General features: G+C 39.4%; 1 protein-coding gene across 3 annotated transcripts in view; it reads right to left on the bottom strand.

The window, feature by feature from the left end:
- Nucleotides 1–27,667, bottom strand: part of LOC109035667 (uncharacterized) — a 128,543-nt gene that overhangs the window by 34,177 nt on the left and 66,699 nt on the right. For all 3 annotated transcript variants that reach the window (XM_072297172.1, XM_072297174.1, XM_072297173.1), the window contains exon 5: nt 21,146–21,339. In XM_072297172.1, coding sequence (XP_072153273.1) covers nt 21,146–21,339 — 194 coding nt within the window. The remainder of the gene's footprint in view (nt 1–21,145; nt 21,340–27,667) is intronic.

Raw genomic sequence — 27,667 nt, 5'->3', positions numbered from 1 at the left:
TAATAAGCGAGACACAAGACATAAGATTTGCTTTAGTTTTTGTTTACCTCGAACGCTGTCCAGTGGGCTTTGGGAATTTTCGTATGGGAAATTCCATACTATGTTGCTGCCCTCCAAAATTGATGCATTTTAGATTGAAAATATAACACTTGACTTTTAATTACGAAGAAAGATACTGCAACGTAGGAAAACCTTCGGTATCATCAAAGTAGGATACATTAGGAATAAGAATATGTTAATATCTAAGAGTATTTTGCGTATTTTTTGAGAAAAGTCCATTTGAAGTTGACAACCTCAAATCAGCCCTATGCACTGTGCAGCGTAGGAATCATGATTTACATGAAATTACCACATTTTTAATTTCAAATATCTCTGATGGTCACAAAAAGTCGCAAGATCTTTTTATTAGGATTGAAGTTGGATATCTTAGGAATAAGAAAATGTTAACCACCCAGAGCATTTTGCGTTTCAAGTGAGAAATCTTCATTTGATGGTTCCCACATGGTTTCACATGGTTTTCCAGTGTATTTCTTATCGACCAGTGATTTTCGACCCATTTCCTGCCAACTCTCCACACAAATTTTAACTTGTTTTGGGCAAAAAATTTGAGAATGAACCATCATGGTGAGTCAGGAATATCTTTAAGATGACAAATCTGAAAAAAAAATTCAGATGTCAAAAAGTGAATTTTTGATTTTTGTCTACAGAGGGCCGCATTGTGCGGCGCGTGGATGATGACAAGCAGCACCTGCAGGCTGCTGATTTTACCGAATTTGCAACGGATGTTCATAGCGGGCATTGACAGTGCAATGATTACGAGCTTCCTCTTTAACTTCAGTCGTCAGCTTTCTATCTCCGCCGTTGACATATCTATTGTTGGTTCCACATTACAAAATTGATACATTAAACTTTAACTTCACCCCTCGTTTCATTATCCAGGATTGGAGTTGGCGGCTAAGTAACAACACACACGTAAAACATGGGTTTATCTAAAATCTAAAAATTAATTTATTTTACCTTTTGAATGGTAACAATTTAAAATTCTTATATGGTTGTAAATTTCGAGACATTAAACTCTTTTTTATTGTTAATTAACCCTGATACAAAAGGTGAAAGATTATCATCTTTACTTAAATTAAATTTTTATAATTTTTTTTTGACTATAGGGTGGCAGGTCGCACCAGCGGTGAAAAAAAAAAACAGGAAAATTTAGCAAATTGTAAGCACTTTCCAGTAAAAATCACAGAAAGCACCTTAAACTAATTTTAAGGGGGAGTTTGGACCCCCAAACACGTCAGTTCAAAGATCATACGATTTTCCCGCGAAATGAGCCAATTTTCCCTACATTTGCTGCAACATATTTCAGTAAGTTCCAAAGTAGTTCCTTAATTTCGAGCAGAAGTCATCAAAAAGGACATTTAGACGGTCTTCAATCACCTTAATTATCGTTTTTTCATAACTTCTGCCCAAAATTTGGGGACTTTAGAACGCAATATTGAACTATTTTTGAACTTACCAAGATATGTTGAGGCAAATTTAGAGAAAATTGGCTCATTTCGCGGGAAAATCGTATGACCTTTGACTTGACGTATTCAAGGATCCGAACTCCCCTTAAAATTAGTATGAGGTGATTTCTGTAATTTTTACCTAAAAGTGCTTAAAATTCGCTAAATTTTCCAATTTTATTTTTTCTCTACGATAATTTGAACTGTATTGCAGGATTCTTCATGTAAGTCAGTGATAATTAGTGTGCTTTTGATTCCTTTTAATGAATCATACAGTATATGTATTTAGAAATCTGTAGAGGAACCAACTGTGACTTTGCTCTTTCTATGATAAAGATCAAGAGGGTATTTTTGGTGCAAGGAATTCTTATCCCCAGAAAAATACAAAATAAGTATTTAGTTGTTCCTCATCAGCCAACTTCAGTTTTCTTCATGAAGAATGAACAAATTGAAACCTTGTGACTCATAATACTTACGTCATTCGTTTAATTTAAATTTTTCTTTATTGAGGAGGTTTTTTCTGACTGCCATCTTGCTTTTAAAGCCTTATCTTCAGTCCTACAGAATTTTCGGCTTCAGAATCAGACTCTACAGAAAAATTACTCAAGAGTGGATACCTCAAAAGCCTGGATCTGACAAATTCATATTTTTTGTTGTTAATACAAAAGGTCATTTAGAGGTTTTTTTTGGGCCGCCATCCTAAATTTGATGCCAAAATTTCAGCCCCAGAGAAGTATCAGTTTCAAATTCGGATTCCACACCAAAAATTGCATAAGTACCTACCCAAAGCTCTGAGGCTTATATCATTAAAATTCAAATTTTTCATTTTTTTGATTTTTGGGTAGTCATCTTATTTCTGAGGCCTAAATTCAGTCCTAGAGAATTTAGGGCTGCAGAATCAGATCTTACAGGAAAAAATATTCTAGGATTAATATCTTAATGGGTCAAAAGTTTCTTTCCCATCATTGCGCGTTGTAACGATTTTCGTCCACATTGTCCCTAAGCATGCCGCACTGTGCATCCCTCCGAAGCCCAGCCCTTCCAGTCATAATCCGGAGGCAGCTTAAAATTAGTGATCGTAATTTTACCGTTTGAATCCTACTACTAGTAGCCAAATCACTAATTATACTAATGTCAGATACTTATTGAGTGGTTACAATACAGGGTGTCCCAAAAGTCCGTACCCCCCTGGTAACTTTTGAATGGTTAGAGATAAAGAACCGAAACTCTGAGAATGTTTCTTTCTCCAAGGACACCATCTTCTAGGGGGGTCACAATTGTTGCTCCTCCCATAGGGGGGACACCATCTTCTAGGGGGGTCACAATTGTTGCTCCTCCCATAGGGGGGGGTGGGAGGGTCCAAAACTTTTTTTTTTTCAAATGGTAACCCCTATCTCGTGATACATCATTGGAAAGAACTTTAAAAACTAAGAATTTTGGCGAAAACCGAAAATCAATATCTTAATTTTTGACCGAGTTATGATGGGTCAAAGGTCAAAGACTTATTTTCAAAATTCATAACTACGGTTCAAATTATCGTAGAGGAAAAAATAAAATTGGAAAATTTAGCGAATTGTAAGCACTTTTAGGTAAAAATTACAGAAATCACCTCATACTAATTTTAAGGGGAGTTCGGATCCTTGAATACGTCAAGTCAAAGGTCATACGATTTTCCCGCGAAATGAGCCAATTTTCTCTAAATTTGCCTCAACATATCTTGGTAAGTTCAAAAATAGTTCAATATTGCGTTCTAAAGTCCCCAAATTTTGGGCAGAAGTTATGAAAAAACGATAATTAAGGTGATTAAAGACCGTCTAAATGTCCTTTTTGATGACTTCTGCTCGAAATTTAGGAACTACTTTGGAACTTACTGAAATATGTTGCAGCAAATGTAGGGAAAATTGGCTCATTTCGCGGGAAAATCGTATGATCTTTGAACTGACGTGTTTGGGGGTCCAAACTCCCCCTTAAAATTAGTTTAAGGTGCTTTCTGTGATTTTTACTGGAAAGTGCTTACAATTTGCTAAATTTTCCTGTTTTATTTTTTTTCTACAATAATTTGAACCGGAGTTATGATTTTCGGAAAATAGGTTAAAGAGCCTCCCAAAAGAGGGTTATACAAAATCGGCGATTTTACCCCCTTCTTGGATTTTGCCCGGAGTTGGATATGTTGTTCCCTATCACAAGACACGCCTTTTTCCGGCGTTGGCAAGTTCACCCGAAAATTTTCCCGCGCGCTACAGCGTTGCCAAGTTGAAAACAGGCAAATTCCATAAGTGACGTTAAAATTGAGCTATTAAGTTGGGGTTTTAACGAAAATTCTCTAAAAATTGCGCACTTTTAGGAAATGACCATTAATTTAATGTCCCATTAATTTTAACATGCATTGTTGCCAATTTTTCGATTTTTTAATTCGACTAATTTTACAAATCCGCAAATACCCAAAAAAGCTATCTTCAAATTTGAATAAAAAGTTATCCAATCGATAGTTCGTTTGATTCCGCATCCATCGATATATTATAGCTCGCTGGGAAACTTTTGGTTCGCGAGATATCATCTTTTTTGTAAACAGCTTTATGGAGCAACGACGCTTTTTGAGTCCGGGCGGATAGAAATTTTAGCCTCCAAAAACACAGGTCAGCATTAATTCCATGGTTTCCTATGCAATTTTTGGCGCTGAATCCGAATTTGACCATTTCATAACAAAATTGTCACCAAGAAGTTGCCAAATTTGGCAAAAATGGCTTAAAATCGGCCTTTTCGGCGGATTATGGCCAGTGACTTGCCAGGAGTTGATCAGACGACAAAATTGGTTATTTCCACAGTTAAAACTCGTTGAACTTTCTACAAGCTGAGTCAAAATCTTTCTACTCACGGCAAAATTAAACGCGCGACAAGCAGCAAACTGAAAAAAAGACACCAAAATCGGCGCTTTTTGCGGTTTTTGTCCTAAGTTTCTTGTTTTCCGATTTAGAGAATGTTTCTTGACTAAACTAATGAACAACATGAGCAGAATTTAATAAAAATGAACAATAAAATAAAATCGAACCTATTCCGATGTTGCCAAGCTTAAACAAAATACTTGAATTTTCGCTGGTTTTTTCGATATTTGTCCTATAATCTTTGTTCACTTCTTATTTTTAAATTATTTAAATGTATCTCTCGTGCAAAATAATACACTTTTGTGGAATAATTTAATTTTCAACTTAGATATAAACTAATTACTAGGGTATTTATTCCAGAGAGGAAAAATTCACAAAACAGTGAGTTTTGTCGAATAGTGTCAATAAATCACATTTTGAAACAGTAATGGAAAACTTTCGCTAAAAATTAACGAATAAAATGTACTCCTCAGACTGACTTAATTAAAACAAGACAAGACGCACTGCAATATTGCCAAAATTACGTACAATCGTTGAATTTTGGCGGTATTTGACCGTTATTATTCATCACCCTATATTCAGTATACAATTTTATTTTATAATTCTGAGAAAATGGAGCTTAATAGAAAAAAGTAACAATACCAAAGTGAAGAAGCCGCCCAGGAAAGGGCAATGAGGGGCTTAAAAAGGAACGAAGGCGCTCCAAATTACTGAGGACCTGTTGGAGGAAAAGGAACTATGGTGGTTAGGCGTTTCAGGGCGCGAAAGACCACTTTTAAAGCAGCTCCTATGTATGTAATGTATGTAACAATACAATAGTTTGTCGTTACACTCTGTGTAATTCAGATTTTCCTAAGAAATGTTCATTCAGAAGGAAAACAAGAAACTTAGGACAAAAACCGCAAAAAGCGCCGATTTTGGTGTCTTTTTTTCAGTTTGCTGCTTGTCGCGCGTTTAATTTTGCCGTGAGTAGAAAGATTTTGACTCAGCTTGTAGAAAGTTCAACGAGTTTTAACTGTGGAAATAACCAATTTTGTCGTCTGATCAACTCCTGGCAAGTCACTGGCCATAATCCGCCGAAAAGGCCGATTTTAAGCCATTTTTGCCAAATTTGGCAACTTCTTGGTGACAATTTTGTTATGAAATGGTCAAATTCGGATTCAGCGCCAAAAATTGCATAGGAAACCATGGAATTAATGCTGACCTGTGTTTTTGGAGGCTAAAATTTCTATCCGCCCGGACTCAAAAAGCGTCGTTGCTCCATAAAGCTGTTTACAAAAAAGATGATATCTCGCGAACCAAAAGTTTCCCAGCGAGCTATAATATATCGATGGATGCGGAATCAAACGAACTATCGATTGGATAACTTTTTATTCAAATTTGAAGATAGCTTTTTTGGGTATTTGCGGATTTGTAAAATTAGTCGAATTAAAAAATCGAAAAATTGGCAACAATGCATGTTAAAATTAATGGGACATTAAATTAATGGTCATTTCCTAAAAGTGCGCAATTTTTAGAGAATTTTCGTTAAAACCCCAACTTAATAGCTCAATTTTAACGTCACTTATGGAATTTGCCTGTTTTCAACTTGGCAACGCTGTAGCGCGCGGGAAAATTTTCGGGTGAACTTGCCAACGCCGGAAAAAGGCGTGTCTTGTGATAGGGAACAACATATCCAACTCCGGGCAAAATCCAAGAAGGGGGTAAAATCGCCGATTTTGTATAACCCTCTTTGGCCCCTTTTTAGGTATTCGATTCGACCATCGGACCAAGGTTTAAATGGAAGCTCATAGTAACAGAAAACTCAGGAAAAAATTTCAAGATGAGTATACGAACCGTTTTCGAGTTACGGGGGGGCAAAGGGGTCGCAATCTGGCCTAATTTTTCGCTGTTTTCTTGTAGAATTGATGTATCGGCGGGGTTCTTATCGTTGTTTACGCATGTGTAGCACATGGATTCCTACGTGTTTTTACACGTAGAATCGATTTTTAACGTTGCCGAATCGATATATTGATCAGTTAAATCGATTTTGAACGATTTTTTAAGGAAAATCGATGCTATTTCAGGATCGAAATTGTTTATTTTCGATTCATAAATGAATAAATGCACCTGAGATGACTGAAGCACATGTAACCCTATGTATTTTGACACGGAAAATTGATTTTTAACATTGACGAGTCGATTTATCTACAGTTTGTATCGAATTTTTGCGACTTTTTACGGAAAATCGATGACTTAGCGGAATTAAAATCGGGTTTGCTCCATCCGAGATCGGAGATATGTACCCAACATGATTGGAGCACATCGACTCTTACGTATTTTTATACGTGGAATCGATATATAACCTCGATAAGTCGATATATCGATCAATTGTATTGAATTGATGCGATTTTTTGCGGAAAATCGATGGTTTATCGGGATTGAGATCGGTGTCTCTCCGTCCAAGATCGGAGAAATGTAACTTCATGATTGGAGCACATCAATTCTTACGTAATTCTGCACGTAGAATCAATTTTAAACGTCGACGCGTCGATATATCGATCTGACATACACAACTCTTGCGATTTTTTACGGATATTCGATGGTTCTTTTGGATTGGCATTGGAAAAATCTAACAGACATGACTGGAGCACATCGATTCGTTTGTGATTATTCTCGCAAAATCAATTTTTGAAGTCCACGAGTCGATTTATTGACTGGTCATATTGACTTCATGTGATTGGAACCAAATCCATTGACACCAGAGTGAATGAGTGAATGAATGACTTCACTTAAAATGATTGAAGGAGATACATACACGCATCTACCTTTTTATGGAACAGTATGAGAATTCCGGATCAGCATATTTGAAGGAAGATAAACTGTCCCTCGAGTTGGCCGAGTATGACCGCAATCGATAAATCGACTCGTCAACCTTAAAAATGATTCTACGTGTAAAAGTACCTGGACACGGCGTGCTCCGACCATGTTAGGTGCATATCTCCACCCTCGGACTGTAAGTAACCAATTTCATTCCTGATCAAAAAATCGATTTTCCATAATAATTACAAGAAGTCAATACGTCCAGTCAATAAATCGACTCGTGGACTTCAAAAATTGATTTTGCGAGAATAATCACAAACGAATCGATGTGCTCCAGTCATGTCTGTTAGATTTTTCCAATGCCAATCCAAAAGAACCATCGAATATCCGTAAAAAATCGCAAGAGTTGTGTATGTCAGATCGATATATCGACGCGTCGACGTTTAAAATTGATTCTACGTGCAGAATTACGTAAGAATTGATGTGCTCCAATCATGAAGTTACATTTCTCCGATCTTGGACGGAGAGACACCGATCTCAATCCCGATAAACCATCGATTTTCCGCAAAAAATCGCATCAATTCAATACAATTGATCGATATATCGACTTATCGAGGTTATATATCGATTCCACGTATAAAAATACGTAAGAGTCGATGTGCTCCAATCATGTTGGGTACATATCTCCGATCTCGGATGGAGCAAACCCGATTTTAATTCCGCTAAGTCATCGATTTTCCGTAAAAAGTCGCAAAAATTCGATACAAACTGTAGATAAATCGACTCGTCAATGTTAAAAATCAATTTTCCGTGTCAAAATACATAGGGTTACATGTGCTTCAGTCATCTCAGGTGCATTTATTCATTTATGAATCGAAAATAAACAATTTCGATCCTGAAATAGCATCGATTTTCCTTAAAAAATCGTTCAAAATCGATTTAACTGATCAATATATCGATTCGGCAACGTTAAAAATCGATTCTACGTGTAAAAACACGTAGGAATCCATGTGCTACACATGCGTAAACAACGATAAGAACCCCGCCGATACATCAATTCTACAAGAAAACAGCGAAAAATTAGGCCAGATTGCGACCCCTTTGCCCCCCCGTAACTCGAAAACGGTTCGTATACTCATCTTGAAATTTTTTCCTGAGTTTTCTGTTACTATGAGCTTCCATTTAAACCTTGGTCCGATGGTCGAATCGAATACCTAAAAAGGGGCCAAAATCAGCCTCTTTTTTGGGAGGCTCTTTGACTTTTGACGTATCATAATTTAGTCAAAAATTAAGGTACTGAGCGTCGGTTTGCGCCAGATTTCTTAGTTTTTAATTTTCTTTCCAGTCATGTATAGGGTGTTTCAGACCACTCGTGCCAGGCCTTTTTCTCGGGTGTTTCAGGTCGTACGAAGTCGGAGACCGCGGGGATGAATAGGGAATTGACCCCAAGGAATCCGAATTTCGTGGTCGCGAACCCCCCCCCCCCCACACCTTGGGGGCTAAAGGGGTGGGGGGGGGGGGTCACGATGCTAAAAGACACGGTTCCCGACCGAATTGCGGATACATCGCATCAGAATTGAAAAGCTCCGAAAATTTCACGTGAAATTGACCCCTAAAAATCCACAATCGGCCCATCTAAGGCCCAAAAATAATCCCCTAAAGAGGGGGCCAGTACCCCCCTCCATAGTTTCTCTTTGGTCTCAAAATTGACGTAGATTCTCCAGAAAAAGATGGTTTCCCCGGTAATTGACCCCGAGAAATCCACATTTCATGGTCTCGAAGCTCCTCTATCTCCCCTTGAGGGGTAAACGGGAGTCCAAATTTTAAAAGTCGGGGCTCCTTTCCGAATCGCAAATTGATTGCATCCAAATTGAGGAGCAGAACACATTTACATCTTAAGTGACTCCTAAGAGTTCTAATACACCCCCTAAACGGCAGAAAGTAACTCCCTGAGGAGGGGGGCTTCGCCCCCTCCAAAAATTTATCAAGATTCCTCTTTGGTCGCAAAATTGACGTCGATCCTCCAGAAAAAGTCGATTTCCCAGGTAATCGACCTCGAGGACTCTGAATTTCATGGTCCCTGAGCTCCGCTATCCGCCTTTTTGGGATTACCTGCAAGGAAATCGTCTTTTTCTGGAGAATTGACGTCAATTTTGCGACCAAAGAGGAATCTTGAGAAATTTTTGGAGGGGGCGAAGCCCCCCTCCTCAGGGAGTTACTTTCTGCCGTTTAGGGGGTGTATTAGAACTCTTAGGAGTCACTTAAGATGTAAATGTGTTCTGCTCCTCAGTTTGGATGCAATCAATTTGCGATTCGGAAAGGAGCCCCGATTTTTAAAATTGGGACCCCCGTTTACCCCTCAAGGGGAGATAGAGGAGCTTCGGGACCATGAAATTTGGATTTCTCGGGGTCAATGACCGGGGAAACCATCTTTATCTGGAGAATCTACGTCAATTTTGAGACCTAAGAGAAACTATGGAGGGGGTACTGGCCCCCTCTTTAGGGGATTATTTTTGGGCCTTAGATGGGCCGATTGTGGATTTTTGGGGGTCAATTTCACGTGAAATTTTCGGAGCTTTTCAATCTGATGCGATGTATCCGCAATTCGGTCAGGAACCGTGACTTTTAGCATAGTGACCCCCCCCCCTTTAGCCCCCAAGGGGTGGTGGTGGGGGAAGGGGGGAGTTCGCGACCACGAAATTCGGATTCCTTGGGGTCAATTCCCAAATCAACCCCGCGGTCTCCGACTTCGTGCGACCTGAAACAACCGAGAAAAAGGCCTGGTACAGGTGGTCTGAAACACCCTGTATTACACGATAGGGGTTACCATTTGAAAAAAATAAAGTTGCTCCGCCCCCCGCTCCCAAAGGGAGGAGCAACAATTTTGACCCCCCTAGAAGTTGGTCTCCTTAGAGATAGAAACATTCCCAGAGTTTCGTTTTTGTATCTTTACCCGTTCAAAAATTAACTGAGGAGGGGGATACGGACTTTTGGGACACCCTGTATGTAATCATTAATATCATTAATATAAACTTCGAAGGATTTCACTTTTAAGCGATTCCACCTTTTTCTTTTTCACTCGATGGGTTGCCACATTGTGAGATTAATGTGAATATTTTATATAAGCTTAAACTGGAAAAAGTCGTGAAAAAGAAACTTATCTGGCAACGGTAAAGTCTGGGAGGGACGAGAGGCTGTCTTTCTGGGAAAACCCATGATTTAGCGAGAAATGTCATTAAAACAAATTCGTTCCGTATGAAGGTTCAAATATATACTCGGGAAAACTATTTTAAAATAATAATTCTAAATGGACACAGATGCTACCAAAAAAAAAATTGGCCTCCGGCCAATTTATGCGCGGCGCAAGCGCCGCGTACCGGCGCTTCGCGCCAGCATGTGGGGGGGCTTCGCCCCCCATCATGGTGCGAAGATCGCACAAGACTTTCTCGCTTTTGCCGGCGCTCCGCGCCGGCATAGACACTTTTACTGCAATATTTAGAAAAATACTGCCATTTTCACAAAATCATAAAGTTTGATTGGAATTTTGATCGCAGGATAATAGTTATTAAATTTTTATTCAAACCACTGCACTATATTGTAAATGTCTTCGAGATATAGGATGAATTCATACATTCGGACTCGACTTGTCGATATTATGAGGCATCTTCAATTAAATATGTAATTGATTAATGATGCCTCCTATTAAAGACGGCGATCCGTAAAAATCTTAGCTTTTCTACGATTCATTAGGATCCATTAGATTCATTGGCATCATACTTCAGATACGATTATATGTTATAATCTTTCCTTAAGCACGGTCAAAAGCCATCAAAAATCTACTTCAATGGGTAGATTGACTATTCGATGTTTAAATAGTCTTAAAACTAAACGGTTTTCGCTTAGCATCGTCCAAATTTTAAATTTGGCGGGCGAATCTACCTGCTGGTAATGGTTCACCACCCGCCCGCCAAGAGCGCCAGTTCCTTAGCGCGTATCCCCGTAATTCGAAACGAAAACAATAGAGAGCGCCACCTTCTTCTTGCTGCTCGTAACCAGTCGTAACCCCGTGTCAACAAACCTCGCAACTCGCAACAACAACATCAATACCTAATTAAATCAATCATGTTTGTGCAGTTTTATTATATTATTATATTATATTTGTGTTCAGTACCTCGTAAAAAGGAACCGCGAAAGATGGAATCTGCCGGGATTCTAAATTCATCAACAACAAACATATTAGTTTCTAATAAAAATCCAAGTGTCAGTGCTTGCGTTTTAGCTTCGATAATTGTATGTAATGTAAGTACCTGATTAGTTGTCTAATTTTGCTTGGTGTATACCTACGGAGTAATTTTGGAGATAGTATATGATGCATTATACAATGCATTTGAATTCCTAGGTTTCATCTGACTCAAAGTGTTCGCTGCTATTATCTAGGAGCGTACCGACTCATTCATTGGAGAATTGAGCGTTTCCTATCGGCCCCTCTGCAATTATGAGATTAGTCCAAGGACCCTTTAGGAACTTAATTAATGACTCAGGTGGTGCTTTTGAGCCAACTTTCAAAGAATTAAAGGCATTTTTTTAAAATCTACTGTCCATGAGCTCTCCGTCTGACCGAAGTGCTCTCCTCGCTACATGACGCGTAACCCTTCAATTTTTAGTTTAGTCCAAAGACCTCACAGGAACTTAAATTAATGAACCAGGTGGTGCTCTTATGCTAACTTTCGAAGAATTAAAGGCATTTGTTTCTAAAATTTACAGTCCTTGAAAATGAGCTGTTTGTGATGTCGCGGAGCAAAGTGCCCTACTTTTGGGCCTCGTAATCCCTTGAATTTTGAGTTTAGTGCAAAGATCTTTTTGGAACTTAAATTAATGACCCAGGTGATGTGCTTGATGCCCATTTTTAAAGAATTAAAGCCATTTTTCAAAATTTACAGTCTTTCAAAATGAGCTTTCCGTGTGATTTTGCTAAAAATGGACAATTGAGCGTAGCCCCCCCAAATTTTAGCGTACCTCAAAATCGTTGGACGTGCATAAGGAGACCATAGATATGGTGTCCTGTGCCAATTTTGAATGAAATCGAACAGATAGATTCTGAGATATCGCTGTACACAGATTTGGGGGACGCCACACGGACGGACACACATTTTTTCAAGTATGGTTATTTTTACTCCTGGGACCTTAAAACGTCTAGAAATGATGAAATTTCAACTTTTTTTTTTTTTTTTTTTTTGGAGGATGACAATACTTCCTCTCTACCCTATGGGAGCGAGAAAGTAAAAAGGGAAAGGAAATGAAATGAGGACACAATTGTGTCCTCACTTATCAACTTATCACTTGTGTCGATTACTTATGAAATCAGAGAAAATAAAACAAAAACATCAGAAAAATTCATATGTAATGAAAGTATAAGAAAAAATTTGAGTGGGCTCATAGCGATTCGGAACTCGAACTATACTATCGTTGAGCAGTTTTTTGGATCCCTGCGCCATCGATAATCTTCTCGAGAAGTAAAGATGAACTTTTGCTACTTCAGGGAGTCAAATCGCGGAAGGAGATCCACGGTTAACACTTTCTTCCACCCGATGGGACTGACGTCCCATGCAGTCAAATGCGTTTTGGAAGAAATAATCGATCCCCATCATCGCATCATTTCCACACATTTTAGTCCAGGCAAACAAGAAAAAGAGCCTGCAAAAATCCCGGGTAGCAATGTTTTCATCGATTCGTATGTAATTTTTGACGCTGAATCCGAATTTCAACTTTGCGCCATTAAATTCGGACCGGAAAGTTGCCAAATTTGGCAAAAATGGCCTAAAATCGGCCTTTTTTCCGGATTATGAACTGTAACTTGCTAGAAATTGATCTGACGATAAAATTAGTTATTTTCAGAAATAAAGCTCGTTAAATTTCCTATAAGAAAGTTCCTATACACTTTTTGGCTCAAGGCAAAATCAAGCGCGCTGGCGGGCTCCAAACTTTGAAAAATGAGCAGAAATTTGTTTTTTTGCGGGTTATGGCCTATGACTCGTCCAAAATAGATCTAACGACAATTTGGTTGTTTTATAAAAAAAGTCCGTTTAATTTTCCATAAAAAAGTTCTTATACACTTTTTGGCTCAAGGCAAAATCAAGCGCGCTGGCGGGCTCCAAACTTTGAAAAATGAGCGAAAATTGTGTTTTTCTCGATTTTTGCCCGATGTCTCCTGTCTTAATCGTCCAACTATAGTCCAGTACCAATAGATCTAAAAAGGGGGGTATGAATGCAAGAAAGAGGTCAGAAGAGGTTAAAGCTGTTTCTTATGTATTTTTGGTCGCTGAATTCGAATTTGATGCTTCCCACCAAATCCGCCTTGTGCATTTTCCGGAAAAGCCGGAAAACTGCCGAAAATCACGTTTTTACGCGCTTTTCCGGGAATAAATAGCTTAATATTCGTCGGAGTGTAAAATTAGTTATTAGCCAAGTTGTAGCCGAGTAAATTGCCGACAATATTGAAAGGAACCAATTTTCGCTAGGACTTAAATTTAAGCCACCAGAGCCCGCGAAAGTTCGAAATCGGCCAAAAATCACGTTTTCTCGCGCTTATCCGGCCATAACTCCCTCAATTGACTTTTAATCGAAAAAGTCAAGAGAAATGGAGTTTTAGGTAATCAAATTTTGAACAAATTTCAATGTGACATTTTTCGGTATGATTCACTTATCGGCCGCTAGAGTGCGCCGAAGTGCAAAACACCCCTAGAGGTAGGCATTTTCGACGATTTTCTGCTCAAATGCGATGAAATTAGCAGCATATGTTGAAAAATATTGGCGTATCATGACAGATATGTATATTTGATTCGCGTATCTCGTTTATAACTTGTCATAGCGCTTTCATTCCGCTCGCAACTTTGACGAATGAATCTGTAGCCTTGCATGGAGGATGAAATCTGTGTACACAAGGTCGCAAATAAAGTCAGCGTACATCGAATTTTTTGCTCTCGTCCAACTTGGAACCTAATGGAAACAATTTCAATGTGACATTTTTTGGTATGATTCACTTATCGGCCGCTAGAGCGCGCCGAAGTGCATAAAACCCCTAGAGGTAGGCAATTTCGTCGATTTTCTGCTTGAATGCGATGATATCAGCTATTAATTCATTGTTAATACGCTGTAAATTCAAAATAGATGTATATTTGTAAAACAAATGATTTAAGGAATTATTTTTCCTAAAAAAAAGCTCCCAACCTCAACCCCCCCCCCCCTGATTCTGATCAATGCACTCAATGTAGCCAACGTGATTCGGCGGAACACACGATGTACAACTGTGACAGATGGACTGCGGAAAGGCGGGAACTTGTCGGTCTCTGGCCCTGTTTACCGCAAGCTATCCAATTGGGGATATCGGGTTCGACGCACCCGCGGAGCTGAGTCATGTGTAGGCTGCCCCCTTCTGGGGCCGCATAAGATCGGGTGCCTCGAGGGCTGAGCGAGACGTAGCTGGTCTGCCCTCCCTGCCCTCCAGTTCTCGGCTCCAGAGCCCTGCCGTGGGGTTGTCGCAGGGTTTGGCGCAAGCTGGGCCTAGGCTCTCCTCCTACGCCCTTGACTCCGGGTACAATGATGGCTTCGGCAGATCGGTCCCGGGGGATGGGGGGATCCTCCCTTTAAGTGGGGGGGCCTGAGGGGCGCCGGCTAAACCGGGGCCGGGGTCGGGGACTGCCGTTCGAAGAGTGCCTTAGGGACGTCCGACGGGAGGATAGAGCGTCCGATGGGCCACACTTGCACGGGGTGTGGCCTGGAGGGGTCGTTTAGTGGGTACGGAACACAGCGGCGTGCTTCACCCCCACATAACCGGGTCTTCCCATCTCACAGCGGTCGGGTCGGTTAGGGGTCGCTTCGGCGGCTCTTCACCAGCTGATGGTCGTTGCCGTCCCGGTATTCGGTGGGCCCTTTTCATGAGGGGCGTCTTGGCGACCCTCATGATGGGGGCACTGTAGCGAATTTTTCCCCTCATCACAAAAAAAAAAAAAAAAAAAAAAAAAAAAAACCCTCAACCCCCCCCCCCCCCACCTTACTGCAAGCGCTACGGCTGCGTATGTACATAATATTGAATCTAGAGATCTTTCTTTCTTTTTATTTCTGAAGAATAATTCCAGGGTTAGGAGAGAACAGTGAATTTGATGTCAATTTTGGATATTTTGATCAATCATAATATTAGGTCACACGTGAGAATCATATTTCAGCGAATTATTAATCCTTGGCCTGGAAAACATTCATATGAACATCCTTCCCTCATCCTTTTTGAGAAATTTTTGACAACGGTTATTCGATAAGACGCGGGATATTCTTAGTGACTCAAGCATGTCAATAAGTCACGGAGAAACAATTTTGTTTTTAAAAAAAAAAATGAAGAAATCCCAAGTTCAATGGAAGATATAAACGATTTCGGCCGTGCCGCCGTTATGATGCAATGAGCAAAACATATACATTTTTTCCTCCAAGACTCTTCATCTTTTTTTCTGTGTTTCACAATGACAGTTTCTAAAAATGTTAAAAGGCCTTCAGGGGACAATCGATTGGGCATTCCCCCGGAAATTATTGATGGAAGAATATTTTTGCGTTTTGTAGATTTTGGACCGAATGTCTTCAGAAATTAAGGTGGCATCGTGTTCATCGCTACTTTTATTCGGGTAAAATGCGTCCGGAAAAGGACTTGAAAACCAATATTTCTGAAATAAACTAAAGAAGACTCTTCCCAAGATCTTGATATAATGATGTCACTTTCATAATTTGTCATCAACTCATGTTTAACAGTTCTTAAATCAGGTTTATATTCTCCCTTAAATTCGCCTATTAAGTCTGTCAACATGAATTGACACTCATTTGAGTATAAAGCCAAGTAATCAAAAATCTGTCGCATGGCCTCGGAAATAAGCTCTTCATACGGCCCTTTCTTACGTGAAGTCTCCGATTTAGTCACAGGAAAAGACAATCTTATAAACTTTAAATTACGATTCGAATGATACCTGGCTTCCTCTGCAACTAAATCCTCCACCTTGCGTAATCTTGACGCAGCATAGCATGAGCACCAAGGATTCGTTGTATGCATAGCACACAATAACCGATCCCGCATATTTAATGCAGTTACATCAATCACAATTACACGTCCATGCAATTGAAGTTTATTGTTTTTTAGCTTTACATCAGCAGGAATACTTTCACAACAAAATGAGCAACATCGCTTAAAGTCAAATTCTGGCTCATCGGAGCGCACTTGTCTCAGCCTGATAGATCGTTCCTGAATGTTTAGCATCCACTTCAAATGAGAAACGATTGATTTTTCATTCACATATTCTTTTTGACATTTTTATTGCTCTCTCACTGTAGCGAGGGAGGCAATAGCTCGTATTTTTTACCTTTTTTTCTAATACCTGCTCTCCAAAATGAGGGCAAGCCTTTTCTCTCCTACCAATACTGGTCTGGCCGTTTCAAGTGCTTTCTCACAAATGAGACACAAACTCATCACGTATTATCAAAATTGCGCGTAAATTAACGAAAAATTCTGACATAAAAATGATTCAAGTTAGTGGAAAACTCAAAGAACTATTGAATTCACACGCGCACTTATGCTTGAGATGGAGTATGTTGAAAAACAGAGATTCGACATAAGACTGAAAATTAGGAGCCGATCAGTCTCAGATTCCCAGTGCCACATTTTTTGACTTAATACCCTCAAACATGCGTATTAGTAGAGGCTGGCCGAAATATCTAGGCAAGATGTTAGATTTTGCATAATGTACAATGAATTTTTTCACCCTTTCTAGCTTTCCTTCTCCCCGACCATGGCTGCCTTTTCTTCACTCATCCCGCCACAACCCGCCGTTAAAACATGCCCGCGCGCTCCTCCACCTGCGATTCTGTATTGCAGGACTCCGCGAGTTTAAAGAGGGCTTTCCCGGCATTATACGAGTGACCACAGCTGTTTCGACCTGGCCAAGGAGATATGGTCAAAAATGAGGATGATATGTATACCTCTAGGTTCCAAGTTGGACGAGAGCAAAAAATTCGATGTACGCTGATTTTATTTGCGACCTTGTGTACACAGATTTCATCCTCCATGCAAGGCTACAGATTCATTCGTCAAAGTTGCGAGCGGAATAAAAGCGCTATGACAAGTTATAAACGAGATACGCGAATCAAATATACATATCTGTCATGATACGCCAATATTTTTCAACATATGCTGCTAATTTCATCGCATTTGAGCAGAAAATCGTCGAAAATGCCTACCTCTAGGGGTTTTTTGCACTTCGGCGCACTCTAGCGGCCGATAAGTGAATCATACCGAAAAATGTCACATTGAAATTTGTTCAAAATTTGATTACCTAAAACTCCATTTCTCTTGACTTTTTCGATTAAAAGTCAATTGAGGGAGTTATGGCCGGAAAAGCGCGAGAAAACGTGATTTTTGGCCGATTTCGAACTTTCGCGGGCTCTGGTGGCTTAAATTTAAGTCCTAGCGAAAATTGGTTCGTTTCAATAATGTCGGCAATTTACTCGGCTACAACTTGGCTAATAACTAATTTTACGCTCCGACGAATATTAAGCTATTTATTCCCGGAAAAGCGCGTAAAAACGTGATTTTCGGCAGTTTTCCGGCTTCTCCGGAAAATGCACAAGGCGGATTTGGTGGGAAGCATCAAATTCGGATTCAGCGACCAAAAATACATAAGAAACAGCTTTAACCTCTTCTGACCTCTTTCTTGCATTCACAAACTCCTATTGGTACTGGACTACTAGTGATTTCTGGACAAATTAAGTGAAGATGATAAAATTACACTTAGTGAAATGAATTGATGTAAATAATAAGGATAACTAAGCACATTACAGTATGCGCAATTTTTGCACATTTTACAAAGTTCGGAGCCCGCCAGCGCGCTTGATTTTGCCTTGAGCAAAAAAGTGTATAGGAACTTTTTTATAGGAAATTCAACGAGCTTTATTTCTGAAAATAACTAATTTTATCGTCAGATCAATTTTTAGCAAGTTACAGTTCATAATCCGGGAAAAAGGCCGATTTTAGGCCATTTTTGCCAAATTTGGCAACTTTCCGGTCCGACTTTAATGGCGCAAAGTTGAAATTCGGATTCAGCGTTGAAAATTACATAGGAATCGAGGAAAACATTGCTACCCGGGATTTTTGCAGGCTATAGCCCCTTTCGTGGCTTATTTGCCTGGACTATTTATTCATATACAAATGATGGCACGCTCAGGCAACAAAATAACCTGTGACAAAATCATTTTTGCCTCCAGAGTCTCCAAAATGTATACATCTTAGTGATCAAATGTCCAATCACTGAAAAAAATGGCTCGCGGAGCGAGCCGAATGCCACTCGCGCAGCGGCTTGGCTGGCCGTGACGGACGCGGAAAGCGCGTCCAGAACGGCTAGTAAACTGCAAAGGATTCAGACTTTCAGCGATTCCACCTTTTTCTATTTCACTCGAGAGGTTGCCAGATTGTGCGATAAATGTGAATATCTTACATGGATTTGAATTGGAAGAAGTGCTAAAAAAGCAACTTATCTGGCAACAATAGAGTCCGGGAGGGACGAGAGGCTGCCTTCCTGGGAAAACCCATAATTTAGCCGGAGATATCATTAAAACAATTGATTCCGTTTGAAGCAACAATTGTATACTAGGGGAAAGCTATTTTAAAACTAGTCGTGATTAGCTCGCTTTGCGAGCTGACACGTCTAGCCGGGGAGTGCCCCTGGACCCCAGTTCTACGCTTCGCGACGAACTTGCGACTCGCTCCGCGAGCCGCCACCGCCCCGCACAGTTTTTAACATTGATGAGGAGACAACTTTTATGTCTTAATCTTCTTTTTCACCAAGTTTTACAGAAATTGATGTTCTAGGAGTCCGGACCTCGTTTTCTTGCGGGGCCGCCATCTTGGATTTGGAAATGTTGAAAATCTGACCAAAAATGCGAGTTTCCCGTCAAAATACACCTCCTTTTACCGAATTTCACAAAAATCGATGGATCGGAAGCCGAGATAACAACTTAGACCACGATCGCCGTTTATGATTTTTGAATTTTGAAAATCGGACCTAAAATTCTAATAATACCGAGTTTCACAAAAATCGATCGATACCAGGAAGCGATGTAGCATTTTAGACCACGGCCGCCATCTTGAATTTTTGAGATTTTGAAAATCCGACCAAAAATTCGAGATCCCCGTCGAAAAGTACCCCCGGATACCGAGTTTCACGAAAATCGATCAAACAGGAGCCGACTTAGCATTTTAGGCCACGACCGCCATCTTGGATTTTGAAATTTTGAAAATCTGACCAAAAATTCGAGTTTCCCGTCGAAAAGTACCCCCGGATACCAAGTTTCACGAAAATCGATCGAACAGGAGCCGACTTAGCATTTTAGGCGACGGCCGCCATCTTGGATTTTGAGATTTTGAAAATCCGACCAAAAATTCGAGATCCCCGTTGAAAAATACCCCCGCTAACCACTTTCCACAAAAATCCGTTGAAAAATACCGCCTAAAACCTTATATTTCGTCTATAAGGCAGTGACGTCACGCAACAGGATTGAACCTGTTCGGCGCGATGCGCGTAAACAACCGCGTATCTCCAATGTAATACTATATGGAGAAACAACTTTTCGCTCTTGCGGGCGTCCTAAGCAGCGGATTTGAGTGGGAATAATTTTAATCAACTCCTCATTACAATAGCTAAGCGTGTACCAATTTTAAAGGAAATCGCTTGGGCCAATTTTTATCTAGGGGGGGCATACTGAGTGGGAACAGCAGCTTTATATTGAGTATCGTCTATAAGGCAGTGACGTCACGCAACAGGATTGAACCTGTTCGGCGCGATGCGCGTAAACAACCGCGTATCTCCAATGTAATACTATATGGAGAAACAACTTTTCGCTCTTGCGGGCGTCCTAAGCAGCGGATTTGAGTGGGAATAATTTTAATCAACTCCTCATTACAATAGCTAAGCGTGTACCAATTTTAAAGGAAATCGCTTGGGCCAATTTTTATCTAGGGGGGGCATTGTGAGTGGGAACAGCAGCTTTATATTGAGTAATAATAAAATAATAATAATAATAATAATAAAAGTAATAAAAAAAAAAAAAAAAAAAAAAAAAAAAAAAAAAAAAAAAAAAATAATATAATAATAATAATAGTAATTGTAAACGGACCAAGATGCTACAAAAAAAAAAGGAAAAAGGAAAGGGAAAGGAAATGAAATGAGGATATGATTACTAATTTGCAATCAGAGAGAATAAAACAAAAACATCAGCGAAATTTATATGCGATGAAAATATAAGAAAAAAACACAAGTGGGCTCATTGCGATTCGGAACTCGAACTATACTATCGTTGAGCAGTTTTTAGACCCCTACGCCACCGATAATCTTCTTAAGAGGTAAAGATGAACTTTTGCTACTTCAGCGAGTCAAATCGCGGAAGGAGATCCATGGATTGTCTTCTTCCGCCACCCAATGGGATGACGTCCCAGTCAAATGCGTTTTTGAAGAAATGATGGATCCCCATCATCGCTTCATCTCCACACATCTATTCATGTGCAAATGATGGCACGCTCCGGCAACAAGGTTCTGTGACGAAATCATTTTTGCCTCCAGAGTCTCCAATATGTATACATCTTAGTGATCAAATGCCCAATCACTGAGAAAAATGGCTCGCGGAGCGAGCCGAATGTCACTCGCGTAGCGAGTGATCGGGGGTCCAGGGGGCGCAACCCCTTGGCTGGCCGTTCTGAACGCGCAAAGCGCGTCCAGGACGGCTAATACACAGTGAAAGTCGATTTTTTACTGGCTGGTTCATTTTACTTGCTTTCGGGCTAGAAATATCTTGTCACTGCGAAATTTCACTCTATAACTGAAACATTTTTGAAGAAAATTAACGTAATATTGATTCTCTCCATATAATACTTACAAGGGAGTTTGGCCATAAATAGTTCTAGCTTCCACGTCAGGCTTGTAACTCATCATCAACTTGACAAACTCTTCGGTTTTGTACAAGGCTGTATGAAGGACAGTTTCAAAATTGTAACCGGGAACAAACACCCAGGCTCCAGCTTCCAGCAAAATTTTAGCGATCTCATAGTTCCCTGACGATACAGCTTCATGCTTAAACAGAGGAAAAATACATCACATAAATGACCCGCATTTTGATCTATGAACGGACATTGAAAATACAGTCAGATTAAATGTGAGTGCAAGCCTCCTCTTTCACTTACCTGACTTTAAAAATTTAAAGATCCATCCTCCTAATGGACCATAGGACAGAGTAAAAATTAGACCATTTAAAGCAATGTTTTCCCAACAAAATTTCACCCGAAACACACTGAACACATCGAAATTTTATAAAATGGAATCGAAATTTATAAAAAAAAGTAGTATTTCTTCCATTACAAACACTAAATTCAAATTCCCTGATCGCAAAAATAACACGATCAACTAAGGTCAAATCAGGCATTCAAAACAACGTGCATATTACGTAAGCATCTGAAACTCTGCTTCACAGGCACGGTCTTTCTTCTCTAATATAAGGCAGCTCTGGCCTCACAGACACAGCTCTGATTTTGTCGAGCTAAAGTCATCCAGATAGCACACACTTTGCAGAGAATATTCATACAATATCCTCGGTTCTTGAATATTCATAGAATATCTACAGATATTCTGGGAATATTCATGGAATAATGAAGTGGCCACTAAGCCTATGTTTTGTATATTCTATGATTATTCATAGAGCATTCATTTCATAGTAGAAAATGATACCTAGCACGTGATATCTAAAATGGGCTTGTTGCACGCAAGAAATACAGCCAAATAAATATACTCTTGACTGGTTGAATCACACGAAAATCACAATGGGCACGTCAAAAAAGTCTGAAATCCATTCCTTGGAGCGCAATCTGTGTAGTTCGTGACATGCTTTTTCAAGTTTCCCGCGTCAGCGGGCAGTTTTTCTCAGTCACCTTGGACCAGGTTTGGACAAGCAGAGGAATAAAAAAAACTGACCCAAGTGAATGAATGATTTCACTAACTTTTTCTATTATTTGATTTCAATCGTTTTCAAGTGTTGGTTTCCTTTTTCTTCCTTTATTACATGGTTCGTGCGGTCTCAAGATTATAAAATCAAGTTCTTTTGAAGCACTTGTTTAAGAATTTTCAAGCATTCTCAAGCACTTTTTCATAATTTGTTCCTAAGCGTACAGTTTTCTCCCTGTATCGTAGAACTTTGCTTGATCCACAAATAAACACTTCTCTGTTGTTAAAAAGGTTTGTTTCCAAAGCGCCGAGCGATTTCTAGATATTTTTACCGTTTCAAGTGACTTTTGACAGCGGATTCGCTCATCATTACAATTTTAAAGGACTTTCCGCCGCAAATTACACATGCTTTACTTTCATTATCATCTGACTTGGATGAGCCAATTTTGAAGTTACCATCCGACAACCAATAGCCATTGAAGATACAACCACCCGGTTCCCAGTATGACGTTTTTGGACATCCAACCACCAATGTTCCAAGTCAAATTGAGAAAAAATCTAAAATACGAATCGATATATCGACTCCCAGATGTGAAATTTCAATTTTAACCGTAAAATAGTGAATTTTCGCAATGCTGAACATGTGTGAGCTATGACTAAAAGCCACGATAACATCAATTCAACGAGAAAACAGCAAATATTAGATAGCATATTGGCCTGTCTTCCCTCCTAATCTCCCTCATAACTTGGAAGCCGTTCCTCCTCTCATCTTGAAAGTTTTCTCTGAGCTTTCAGTTATTATGAGCTTCAATTAAAACTGGGTTGGATGGTCAGATCGGCTGCCTAAAATGCAGGTCATTTTTTGAGGAGCTTTGTACATAAATTGCGCAGTTTTCGGCTCTGAGAGGTAATTTTTGGCTTCCAAAATTTACGATAAGATTGAAAACGGTGGTAATAGTGTACTCGTGCTTCAAATAATCATACCTAAGAAACCCAGGCATTAAACGGTGGTATTAGTGTACTAGTACGTCGAATAAACATATCTAAGAAACCCAGGTATTACTACTATCGAGGACATTTCTTTTCAGTAATGTGACCGGACTTACTACCGGCCATTTGCCCATTTTAGCCCCAGATAGGTACCTTTAAGTCAAGTTTATTTTCCAGGAGCTCGAAAGAATGTTTTTCTTTTTGGCTTCAATGACTCGGCACTACAGTTCAAGAATCTGAAAATTTTTTGTTTTTGACTTGTCGAAAAGTACTCGTTCAGGCAAACCGTGCCTGGAAAATGTAACAAAAAATCGGCAAAATCGCACGATGTGGCGCCACTTCGAAGGGGGGAAAGGGGCAATTTGAAAGTGATGGAGTCAATTGTGTCACTTTTTTTCGTGAATCACCTTAAAAAGTGTGTTATCTCAAAAAATTTAAAAGCAGTAACAACAATTCAAAGGGGAAAAAAATTGCGATTTAACGGAAGCATGCGTTTTTTCAAAATATGAAGTTACCGCTCAGGAACAAGTGGGCCGCTGCAGCACCACTTAAGATGATCCGATCCGGTTGGAATTTTTTGTAGGTTAATAAAAGCCAAGTTTTTAGGGGATCACACCTCATATTTTTGAAAAGTCGAAAAATGAGAACCACCAGAAATTCTGGTCGAGAATAAACCATTGAAAATTGGGGAAAAGTAAATTTCCAGTAATTTTCAAGCGCTCTCCTCAAAAATCAAGCACTTTCAAGGCCTTGAAAATTAATTTCAAAATCAAGCACGTTTCCAGGCCACTCGAACCATGTATTATGCAAAAACCAAAGCTTACAGTCAATTGAAATCTTACGCAAAATGAGTTTACAACAGTTCCCGAGATTGCTAGATTATTTAGGTTAGGTCTCTCTCCAGGCAAACCTGACTACCGGTCACCAAGAAAAACTGCCCGCATACGCGGTAAAGAAAAAGCGTGTTACATACTATGCACATTGCGCGCGAAGGAGTAGATTACAGACTTTTTTGATGAGCCCAGCGTGATTTTCAAGCGAATTTCGCTTTAAAAAGTGTATTTAGTTGGCTGTATCTCTTGCAAGCGACAAACCTATTACTTCCTTTTCAAGATATATTCATGGGGTGGGCAGCAAAATTTCATTTTATCATTCCCTGAGTTTTTTACAATAACACAGGGGTACTTAGTTAATGTGATCAAAAAGTACCTATGAAGCATTGTTGAACGACAACCTGCAGAAATTCTCTCCAGTAAGATAGGTCTAACTGAGTTTTATTAAACTTGAGGTCTCAGGATCTACTTCAAACTGAAACCATGACTTAAAGATCTCTTGAGTCTATAAGCATCCGTTCTCTATCATCCTCCATTCAAAGAAAATATTTAAATAATAAACCACCAAAAACCCAAAAAAGAATAAAAATCCAGTCAAGACTATGAAATCTCCGTACCAGATCATGAATTCTGAAGAAAGGAAAAAAAAACTTCCAAAATCTCAACAAGTGTTTCCGTTTTCAAACCTCAAAATGTATAAATGTATAAAAGGAGGGGTATCAATAACGGCCTTTTTTGGCCCCCTCCTAGAATCTGGAAATTTATGCGGGTTTTCCAAGTTGATTCAATATAGTTTACGGAAATAAACATGATTTAGCCCAAAGGCCACTGGATATGTGTTAAACGGTAGCCTAAACATAGGTCTGCAGGCGTATTTTAGCGAAAATTTGTGTTTTTCTATCACTCAGAGACTTGAAAAAACTTTTTCAAAAATCGACGTTTAAGGGATATCCGCAAAAATCTTAGGGAATTTCGTCTTTAGGGTTTTTTTTGGCTACAATTAAAGAAAATCTCTTTGAAAGGGTTTAACAAGGCTTGATAACTGACCTTGATAATATACGTAGGGTGCATACAGTTTGAGAGACGTGTTCCCTATGATTTTTTCGGATGTCTCTTAAACGTCGACTTTTGATAAAGTTTTTTTTAACTATGGGCGCATCATCTAACTAAAACCAAACCAAGCTTAAAAAATGTCCTAAGACGTCCTTGATAACGTATCAAAAGCTCGTTTTAATTAGACGCTGCGCTCGGTGTCAAAAAAGCCTCAGAGTGATAGAAAAGCACAAATTTTTGCTACAATACACCTGCAGACCTATGTTTAGGCAAGCGTTTAACACGTATCCAGTGGCCTATGGGCTAAGTCATGATTATTTCCGTAAACTACATTGAGTCAACTTGGAAAACCCGCATAAATTTCCATATTTAAGTTGATGTTATGCGTTTAGTGAAAATATGCCTCCACTACTCCAAAATCCGTTATCTTCACAGCTGTTTGTATGGAAAATTCAATTTTTTTTGGACACAATTGAGGGAAATCTCCCTGTAAGAGTCTAACAAGGCTTGATAACTGCGCTCGATAATATAAATAGCGTGCATACAGTTCGAGAGACGTGTTTCGCTAAGATTATTGCGGATGTCCTTTAAACGTCGATTTTTGTAAAACGTTTTTTTTAACTGTGAGCGCATCATCTACTTAAAACCAAAACAGGCCGAAAAAATGTCCTAAAGCCTCCTTGATAACATATCAAAAGCTCGTTTTAGTTAGACGATGCGCTCGGTGTCAAAAAAGCCTCTGAGCGATAGAAAAACACAAATTTTCGCTAAAATACGCCTGCAGACCTATGTTTAGGCAACCGTTTAACACATATCCAGTGGCTTAAGGGCTAAATCATGTTTATTTCCGTAAACTATATTGAGTCAACTTGGAAAATCCGCATAAATTTCCAGAGTCTAGGAGGGGGCCAAAAAAGGCCCTTATCGATACCCCTCCTTGAGGTCAAAATTTTCCGTAGCCTCTACGTTTCAAAATTACAGCCAAATTATGGAAACTTAATTCCAGCCACAATCCCCTCCTCCTTACCTGGTGCATAGATTCGTTATGGAATGAGTTGCCTTTGCAGATTAAACTTTACAGATTGAACTTTACTTCATCATACCAATATTTCAGCTTCAAACCTCAAACTTGTTGATATCATTTGAGGTGAAGTTTTTCTAGTTTTCTTTATTTCCGAAATTCCACCTTTTTTTATACCTCGGAATCCTGTAGGTTAGTACATGGAGCTTTCTCTTACGAGCATCGCTCTGTTTTTTTGCGCTAAAAACAGAAAATTAAAGCTTAACAGCGCCGGTGCGAAAAGCATTTCCTAGCTAAATCAAAATGGAAGAAGCTGATACTTGACCGATCAGTTTTACCCTGAAAACAGGTCTATGATTTCACTGAAGCAAGCAGCATTTGAGAAATGGGCCATGATCATGAGAAAGTGTACAAATCTTTATTCTAAAAGTATATAGTGATGACCTATCAATCAATTCAACCCACGCCCCAGTTAAACCAAACCTGCAAGACTAACGGCACCGCAACGCCATAATTTTAGGTTTTCGGCTCTTTCTTTACTTCGGAGAAAAAATCAGAATAAAAGCAGAACGATGCTCATAAGAAGAAGCTTCATGTACTTACCTACTCGATTCCGAAGTATTAAAGAAGGTGGAGTTAGGTTTTAATTCGTTTTAATTTTAAATAAGGCCATTTTTTCTGTCTTGTGATTGAAGCAGAGATGGATGAAGGTACGTACGTCATATCTTAAATAAAATTATCTTTATGGCGGGCTGATTAGTAAGAAAAACCTCTAGGATCCAGGGTGTTTAGTATTTTTTAATCTTGAAAAATCCTGATATTTTCCTGATTTTTCCTGCTACTATATAAAAAAATCCTGATTTTTTTTTCATTTTGAAAATTCCTGTTATTTTCCTGATTTTTCTTGTAAAAACTACATTTATTGCATAATTGCATGCGGAGACTAAAGAGCCTCGCCAAAAAGTGGTGTTTTTTCGCCCCTTTTTTTATACCCGAGTTGGTCAACCGGACAGTGCTCAAATGAAAGCCTATGGTAAGGCAAACTTCCATGCAAAGTTTCAACTTGAAGTGACCCCTGGTTTAGGCTGTACAGCGTTGCCAATTTTCCAGTTTCATGTGCTAAAATCAAGGATATTGGACTATTAGTCCGGTGCATAAGTAGACTAGTACACCCAAGTTGTTCAACGAGACAGGGCTCAAACGAAAGCTTATGGTAAGGCAAACTACCAGGAAAAGTTTCAACTTGAAGTGAAACCTCGTTTAGACTGTACAGCGTTGTCAATTTTCCATTTTTATGCGCTAAACTCACGAAATACTGAATCGTCATGGTTCAACAGACTAGTATACCTAAGTTGGTCAACGAGACAAGGCTCAAACGAAAGCTTATGGTAAGGCAAACTTCCAGGAAAAGTTTCAACTTGAAGTGAATCCTCGTTTAGGCTGTACAGCGTTGCCAATTTTCCATTTGTATGCGCTAAACTCACGAAACACTGAATCGTCATGGTTCAACAGACTATTATACCCGAGTTGGTCAACGAGACAAGGCTCAAACGAAAGCTCATGGTAA

The sequence above is a fragment of the Bemisia tabaci genome, chromosome 2, assembly GCF_918797505.1.
Source record: "Bemisia tabaci chromosome 2, PGI_BMITA_v3".
NCBI classification, from domain to species: domain Eukaryota; kingdom Metazoa; phylum Arthropoda; class Insecta; order Hemiptera; family Aleyrodidae; genus Bemisia; species Bemisia tabaci.
Note: the sequence above shows the minus strand (reverse complement) of the source record. Positions and strands in the feature narration are given on the sequence as shown.